General features: G+C 41.5%; 1 protein-coding gene across 3 annotated transcripts in view; it reads left to right on the plus strand.

The window, feature by feature from the left end:
* The window catches only part of ELMOD1 (ELMO domain containing 1), a 76,931-nt gene extending 71,152 nt beyond the window's left edge, over positions 1-5,779 (plus strand). For all 3 annotated transcript variants that reach the window (XM_032167296.2, XM_032167295.2, XM_032167298.2), the window contains one exon: positions 4,813-5,779. In XM_032167296.2, the coding sequence (XP_032023187.1) occupies positions 4,813-4,985 (173 nt within the window). In that variant the 3' untranslated portion in view covers positions 4,986-5,779. The remainder of the gene's footprint in view (positions 1-4,812) is intronic.
* Positions 5,780-9,236: the final 3,457 nt, after the last annotated feature.

Consider the following 9,236-nt stretch of genomic DNA (forward strand, 5'->3'; position numbering starts at 1 on the left):
ATATGCTGCAGGCTGGAGTCAGAGAGTCAAATTAGTATTCAAAACAAGTATTCCATCTAGGTAGAAGAATATAAGAATATAATAGCTCCATCCTTCTGACTTTACAGTATTATTCGGTGAACACTGAGCTGCCAAGGCACTATGTTACAAAAATTGCATTCAGTCTAAAGCTCCACTGAACACACAGCCCCATTGAAATGGAGTGAGGTTAGGTGTAATGAGCAGAAGGGAAAGTACAAAGGCCAGAAGAGGAAAAGGAAACTATTTTTTTCTTTGACCTCCAAAAGAAGGAACTATTCCGTAGGAATAAGAACCAGAGGAACAGAATGTACTGGAAAAGGCAGCCTATTGCCGTGGTGAAAAGTCAGCTGGTTTCAGGCCCTGGTTTCCAGCTTCCAGCTGTACCTGTTATTGTAGACCATTCAAGGAACTCATCTAAGCCCAATATCTGCATCTGAAAGATGGAGATGTAATATCTGTGTTACCTACTCCACAAAGCTGTTGTAAGAATGCAATGAGATGGTGGAAAATAGCTTGGCCTCTGTTTTCTCCTCTTCTTTCCATGCCACTTTGTTAGCTTCCGTAGCGAACAAATCATCAGCTGCAATTATACTCCTGTTTGCCTCTCTCCAATAGACCCAGCATTAGGGAGCACAGGAAGTCTGCCTTTTTCTTCATCCGCAATACCTAGTACTGTGTCTGTTTCATATTTGTTCATCGGCAGATGAGTTAACTGACAGATCAGACCAAATGAATTTTTGACCACTGTAATTTATATAAGTGAGTGGAGTTTTATGATTATAATATGCACCTCAGAAGCCAGACCACCATTTCTGCATTTTGATTAAGATCATGTTACGTGGTCTCTAATTATTTTCCTGATGGGATAGAGAAAGAGAGTCCCAGGGAATCAGTCTTCAATCTTCGGAGGAAGAATCCTGAGCATGGTATCAGATTATGAGCCAGCCCCTCCTCTACCCTTACCCAAGCCCTTTAAACCTTTCAAGATGTTTTTCTATAATTGTGTGTAAGGTAGGAAAATGGGGAAACCAAACGAATCCACATTCTTCTGTAACTGTGCCACACTACATCACCTTTAGAGTGAGTTGCCAATATTCCTGCACATTGTAGAAAGGTGAACATTTATGTATATTGCAGAAAAATGAATTCTTCATTAAAAGATGATTTTTCAGATTGCCTGTTTATCATTGTCAACAGGAGAAAAGATGCTGTCACTCATGAAATACTAATGAGATGCATTATCGATGATTTTAATTCATAGTATTGGAAACCTGACTCTATGTACAAAATAGCTGTGTTTATTTGAGCTCAGAGACCAGTCAGGAAAATTTATGTATGTATTTTATATAGTAAGGAAAGAAGGAATTATAAATTATCATAGATTTATTTTAGAACCATAAAAATTATATTTAGAAGGAAGCCAAGGAAACTTTCTTTTTAAAAAGAGAATCTTCTTGACCAAAGTTCTCACCTTTAGTGACACAAGTTTCATCTTATTGAATTGCAAGTCTGGTTAAATCTGGGAGGATCTGCATTTTTAACAAGTACCCCAGATCATTCTTGGAATATTTTAGGAGTTTGCCCAGTGACTGAAATGGACAGGTGATTGAATTCTTTTGGTTGGTTGAATAAGATACTGAGATCAGAGGAAACAAGTTTCTGTTGATGTGCACATTTTTCCATACATAGCTAGTATGACAACCAGATGACAAACAGGCTCCAAATCATGGCATATGAGAAATGATGAGGAGAAGCAGGGAAAGAGAAAAGCTCAGGGCATAAAGCACACTTCAAACACTTGAGTTGGGGAAGGATTGAAGTTGTTCTGTGAAATACAGGGCAACAGATTTAGGCCCAGAATGAGGAAGAACCTTTATTTGTTTGTTTGTTTTTTAGAGACAGAGTCTCTCTCTCTCTTGCTCAGGCTGGAGTGCAGTGGCACCATCCTAGCTCACTGCAGCCTCAAACTCCTGGGCTTGAGTGATCCTCCCGCCTCAGCCTCCCAAGTAGCTGGGACTACAGGTGCAAGCCACCATAGCTAGCTTATTCTAAAAAACTTTTCGTGGCCAGCCACGGTGGCTCATGCCTGTAATCCCAGCATTTTGGGAGGCCGAGGTGGGCAGATCACCTGAGGTTGGGAGTTCGAGACCAGCCTGACCAACATGGAGAAACCCTGTCTCTACTAAAAATACAAAATCAGCCAGGCGTGGTGGCGCATGCCTGTAATCCCAGCTACTCAGGAGGCTGAGGCAGAAGAATCGCTTGAACCCGGGAGGCAGAGGTTGTGGTGAGCCAAGATCATGCCATTGCACTGTAGCCTGGGCAACAAGAGCAAAACTCTGTCTCAAAAAAAAAAAAAAACTTTTTGTAATCCAGGCGTGGTGGCTCACACCTGTAATCCCAGCACTTTGGGTGGCCAAGGCAGGTGGATCACTTGGGGTTAGGAGTTCAAGACCAACCTGGCCAACATGGTGAAACCCCATCTCTACCAAAAATACAAAAATGAGCCAGGCATGGTGGCACACGCTCGAATTGCTTGAACCTGGGAAAATTGCTTGAACCTGGGAAAATTGCTTGAACCTGGGAGGTGGAGGCTGCAGTGAGCTGAGATTCACCACTGTGCTCCAGCCTGGGCAACAGAGCAAGACCCTATCTCAAAAAAAATTTTTTTGTAGAAACGGGGTCTTCCTGTGTTGCCCAGGCTGGCCTCAAACCCCTGGCCTCAAGTGATCCTCCTGCCTTGGCTTTCTAAAGTGTTGGGATTACAGATGTGAGCCACAGTGCCTGGCAAGAAACAAGCTTTTAAGAATCAGGTTCCTCATCCAAGGAACGAACAGTCAGTGTTGTCACCAGAGAAGTTCAAGCCTGACTGCTGCCTCCGGGAATCCAACCATCAGATGAAGAGAGACAGAGGAGATGGCTTCTGGGGTGACTGGTACTTCTGATTTGGGCCTTTTCTGATGTGTTCAGGTTCCCATGACAGTGATAGTGGGCCCCTGGCTTGTGTAACCTCAAGGCCAGTAGGGAGATGGTTGGTGTGTGCCCTCATCAGAAATGTTAAAAACAGTCAATTCTAGTTTGTGAAGGGCCCAAAGGCAGGCTAGTCCTAAAAGAAATGGCATAAGCCAGGCACAGTGGCATGTGCCTGTAGTCCCAGCTATTTGGGTGGCTGAGGCAGCAGGATCAAATAAGGCCAGGAGTTCAAGGACAGCCTGAGCAACATCGCAAGATCTTTCCTCTAAAAAATTAATAAACTTAAAAAAAAAAAGAAATGGAACAGTCACCCCAACCCTCCTTCTCCTACATTTACAGAGAGACCACATACTTAAACAAATATAAGCATGCTTAACAATGTAATGAGACAAGTAACCAGAGGGAAGGGTCTGTGGAAGTGGACCAGCAGCCGGCCATGTGTGTTGGGGGGCAGTGAAGGTCACTCCTAATTTTGTATTAAAATAAAATATGAGTAAAGATTTTTTAAAATGTATGAAATTATGTTGAGCATTTTTCCATACATAGCTAGTTACCAGAAAAAACAAAAAGTATTGATTTTTTTTGTACTATTAGAATTAAGTATGTTTATTCTAAATTCTCTTCTCATCCTCCCCTTCCCCATTTTCATTTATGTATGCAGGTGGAAAAGCAAGGATTCAAACCAGGTTTCTGGCTCCAGAATCCTGTCTTCTATTTTCTCCCTCCTTCTAATGTTAAGACAAAGAAAATTTTGCATAATCTTTGTTTTTCTTTTGTCTTCTTTTTCTCTTTTTGAGACAGGTATCACCCTGTCACCAAGGCTGGAGTGCAGTGGCACAATCACAGCTCACTGCGGCCTTGACCTCCTGAGCTCAGGTGATCCACCTCAGCCTCCCAAACAACTGGGACTACAGGCATGTGCCACCATGCCTGGCTGTTTTTCTTTTTTTGAAACTAGGATTACTTCCTTAAGTACTTTTCTTTCTAACACATAGAGATACCTGAGCTTGTAGTAGTTTACTACCTGTAAGTATCTAGTATTTAAAAAAAAAAACACACTATGCATATATCAATACTAAATGTGGTAGATAAAAATAATTAAACAAATATGGTAGTGGGAGGGGGCATAATGGGGAACAAAGCACAATGAATAGGTTCTTATATCAAATAGTTAACATTTATTCCCCAAATTGTTTCAATCCGGATCACTCATGGATAGCATTTTTGAGATACCAGAGGATTTGAATATGAAATTATTGCTTCAGAGCAAGGAAGTCTTATTAACAATTTCATGTGGTTTAATGACCAGTCTGTGTTGTTCAGGGTTGATTTACAATTTTTGTTGTCTCATAATAGAGTGTCAGAATGCATTTGTTTGATTTGTCGGGGTAACTGAAAACTTTAGTTATATCAAATATCAAGAGAATAAAGGCTGAGTGGGGTGATTTTGAAAAGTTCGACCGTTTCATTAATTTCATTAGGAGGAGAAGGATGAAGTAGTCACTGTCAGCCTTTCAGAAAACGTTCCCGATGCGATTCATATTCAAGAGATGGCAGAACTGATTTGTCTTCCTGCTTGGGAAGAGTGAGAATGATTCCAGGGCCAATTGCAAAAAGCTTGCAGATTGGTAGGCTTCAACTGCACTGATTTTAAAGAATAATCTTAAACAGTGGTATTTTCTAGATTTTGACGTCTTCTTTGAGCTCCATGGTTGCTGTGGCTTGGTTCAGCATCTCCCTCAGCATTCAGAATGATTTTGAATGTGATTAAGGTTTTTTTTTCCTCCTGCATTCTTATCATTGTATTGTCTCCAACAGGCTATTTGATGCATGAATTTCACAAGTTTTGGATCGAAGAGGACCCCATGGACATAATGGAATTTAATCGTGTGAGGGAGAAATTCCGCAAGAGGATCATCAAACAGCTGCAGAACCCAGACATGGCGCTGTGCCCACATTTTGCTGCCTCAGAAGGTTTAATCAACATGTAGTTGCCCACACCGGTTTTAATGGATACCCTGGAACACTGCCTCATTGTCTTGTTAGATCTCTGCTTAGGTCGCAGCTCACACATTGAATGCACACAGTGATTGTATGCATGCCTTTTGGTACAGTGTTTTCATCTCTTGGTCATAATTCCGAGATCCCCAGAGACCACTGTTTCTGGAGTATCTGTCATCCAGTGACTGCTCATATTGTGGCATTATGCAGTGTTACATCTTGCCTTGATACCCAGGTATGGAGAGAGTTTTCTATTTTTTTAGACATTTTTTCTTCTCCCTCATAATTCAGCATTAAAGAATTGTATTTCTCTAGCTGTATTTTGTATGTAAGAAGTTTAGCTGAATCTCATTCTGTGAAAGACTTTTAATTTATTGATATGTTTCATGACTACTGCTGCTAGCTTTTCAAGCCAGGTTCATGCTTGGACCTCATTCTGATAAAGTATAAGACTTTAAAATAATACAAAACAGGGCTGGGCGCAGTGGCTCACACCTGTAATCCCAGCACTTTGGGAAGCTGAGGCGGGCGGATCACAAGGTCAAGAGATCGAGACCATCCTGGCCAACATGGTGAAACCCCGCCTCTACTAAAAATTACAAAAATTAGCTGGGCGTGGTGGCAGGTGCCTGTAATCCCAGCTACTCAGCAGGCTGAGGCAGAAGAATCGCTTGAACCCGGGAGGTGGAGATTGCAGTGAGCCGAGATCATACCACTGCACTCCAGCCTGGTGACAGAGCAAGACTCCATCTCAAAAATAAATAAATAAATAAATAAAATAATACAGACAGACACATGATAAGCCAAACTGTTCCTGCAAACATAGCTACACTTCATGAAAATGTCATGAGGCTCGCAAGAAGTAACTTTAGGTAGGAGCTGTTTTTGTTTGAAGTACTGCAGAATTCTATTGTAACTTCCCTTCGCCCCAGTTGCAATTGTGTCATAGTCATCTGTATATCAAACTATTTTATTCCCATAACTTCACTGGCTTGGATGCCTAAGTGTATGATGCTTGAAGCTTCAGAAAAGAAATAAGCATATTTCAAAAGCTGCAAAAGGTTTTTCACTGCCTGCCTCTTGCGGAACTGGGTTACACCCTAGCACTGTTCTGATCCAAGCATACTTGCTTGAGGAACTAAGTGCTGACTAGTTTGGTTTCTATGTCAAGGGGCAATATTAAAAAACAATTTGCAAGAAAATGTGTTTCAAGAGAGCAACCTAAGCTAAGTCACTCTGCGATATTTCTTGAAAATAATGACCTTGTCTTATATCAGTGGAAGAAGTAAATTGCTTAGAAAGGGAAAAGTCGAATTGTTCCAGAACTGCTAAAAATCATTTGAAAAACCGTGATTTAGTTTGGAATTATGATTGTAGTCTGTTGAATAGTATTTACCATGGCATTTCATACCCATGGTATTTTATACCTTCTGACTATCAATTTTAGTATTATTAGATGTTTGTGTAACCACTTGCTTATTTAAATGAATTTTGAGTACTGCCTAATTGTCAGTTATATGAATAAATTACATGTCATTCTACTGTAACGTATAGTGGATTTCATATTAATATTTTTGTGCTCATACAGCTTCTGAATATGCAAATATGTGAGTGAATAGAATGTCAAAGACAGACAACCTGGAGCTGACTATAAATCACGCCATCATTCACAGCCAGAGTCAGCAGGTTCATAACTTCCTAGGAAACCTGGCTTGGCTGTTGCTAGATAAAGCAGAAACATTAACTACCCATTGTTTTCTTGTCCTTTCTCTCCCTTCTGGGACTGTTATCCTTTCCCTTTCAGCCACGTACCAGGTGGCAGCATTTTGCATTGCCTTTCTTATGGCCCTGTGTCCCTTCTTAGAATGAGGAAGGGAAAGAGTTGATTAACACGTGGTGGATACCATGAGTAATGACAAGAATGTATATTCCTCTCCCGAGTAAGGAAGAACTTGTCAGCCTAGTTCCTCAGGCCTGCCTGAGGAGCCCTGAATTTCCACCGTAGCTGCAGCTGCTGTAGGTGAAGGCATTATTCCACGTGCAGTCCAGCCTTTGCCAGCCACATGTGCTCATTGTCTCTTTTTATCCATTGTGGTCCCATGTCACTGTCACGGCTTGACAGCATGTGGCACTTACACCAGCTTGCGTCTCTTCTGTTCAGATAGAGATAGTTGATGCCAACAAAGCTAAGAGTTTCTCCTCTCGGCTCCTAGGATGCTTTCTTTCTATTGTATTTGAACATGGCTGCACAATCTTAGGATGAACAAGCTGTGACAGCTCCTTTGAGCTCTGAGTATTATTAGATTTCTCATTCACACCACTTTGTGGAAGATACATTCCACCCAGTCACACAAAGTGAGGTGAGAAAAAGAAGAGGAGAGGTTTCAAAAGCATCAACAACATGTGGAGTGTGTGTGTGTGTGGAGTGTGGGTGTGTGTGTGTGGTGTTTGTTTCCCTTGAATATTTTTAGCTTATACTTTTCCATTGAATAAGGGTTGACCACATAAAATGTAAATTGTGCGGCAAGCTTCTTCCAAGTCTTCCAAAGCACTACTTGCTATGATAAAAACACATTCCTGTTTGCACTACAGAAAGAAAACCTTTTGAAGCACTGTTTCTGAAACTTGACTCTGACCTTCCTTCTCACAGTTCTTGTTATTGTACTGTGCTGAAAAAAATTTTGCCTGGTAACCCACCATCTTTTCCGTATTTGAAAAGAGGCTTAAATATATGCCAATCCCAAAAGACAGGGTGACCTTACAATATATCTTCCAAAACAGAACACTGTTGAGAGAGAAAGAGGATGTTGTTAATAGTTTCTTTAGAACAACACAGTAAACTGGGACAGCTTAAGAAAATTGAGATGTTAGGTGGCCAAGAGAGACCAAGAGACAGATGTAAGGATTGTCCACCCACAACTTAATTAGGCAAATATAGCCCAATTTCTTTACATTCAAGCCTCTGGCAGGAGAAGTACATCATAGAGATATAGACATTTTGATATCCAGGATACTATCAAAAATCTTAGAGACCCATCACAGGCATGGGCTTGGTTTGAGCTGAGAAATTCAGCTGCATAGATGGAGCCTAAGCTGGCAATGGGGAAATAAAACCCAGCAATCAAACTCCATGGCAACAAATTATCTTGATCCGTAAACATACGGTGCCAGATCCAAATTGAAGGGGAGTGAGGAGGGGACCAGAGTTGGTGGAATATGAGGATAGGAGATGGGAGATGATGGAGAGAAGAGGAAGGGGGCAGAGAAAAAGGAAAATATCAGCTAGGCCCATAGCCACTGAGCCTTCTGACCCAGACTCTATTAAAGCAATGCCTCTAACTCTTCAGGGAGCTCAACAATGGTAGCTGATCTAATCTGGAGAAAAAATGGCAGAAAAGCAGGACCAAGTATAACATCAAGTCCTAGAAGATGAAAGAGGTTCTGGTACAGATTTCATTTTAAGAGCTCACATTTAGCAGGTTTTTATGCCACGTGCCAGGACGGTGCTAGTCCTTACCTTGCATTATTTCATTTCCTTAACAACATACGGGATCGGATGGGTTTTTGTTTGCCTGCACACTTGTTTTTCTAGACAAACAGGCTTAGATAATTTAATACATTGCCAAAGGTCTCAAGAGAGAGAAGTATTAGGTTGGTGCACAAGTAATTGCGGTTTCGCCATTGAAAGTAATGGCAAAAACTACAGTTGCTTTTGCACCAGCCTGATAAATGGCATAGCTAGACTTGAACCCAAGGACTTAACCCCAGACATTCAATCATTATGCTGCTGTCTACCTAACTGGAATCCTCTACTATCCCAGGGAACTGGTGAATTTTAAACACACACAAATGCGCACACACACTCCACCCCCAAGTGATAAGAGATGTGTTCATAAATATTTCTCGCTCAGATGTCTGTAGAGTGAATTCAAATGCTGCCATACTGTCCCTTAGGACTGCCCACAGTTTTGGTCAGATTTTTTTTCTCCTTGATACTCAAAGAACAATTCTAGGACTGTAAGTTCTTTCTCCTGATCCCTGTCTCCCCCAGGAGAGGAGGGCTGCAAACCTCCTTCCTGCTCCCTTGCAGGGGAAACCTCAGCAAGGTGAGTTTGCAGGACTTGTGTGATGGCAAGCTCAGGCCGGAAGCTACACGGCATTTATCTCTGTGGAAGGAGAAACACGAGGGCTTTGGGCATGTGCACGCTTCATAAATAAAACATTCCTTTTGCAGCTGAGGT

This window comes from Hylobates moloch, unplaced genomic scaffold (assembly GCF_009828535.3).
Source record: "Hylobates moloch isolate HMO894 unplaced genomic scaffold, HMol_V3 SCAFFOLD_11, whole genome shotgun sequence".
NCBI lineage: Eukaryota > Metazoa > Chordata > Mammalia > Primates > Hylobatidae > Hylobates > Hylobates moloch.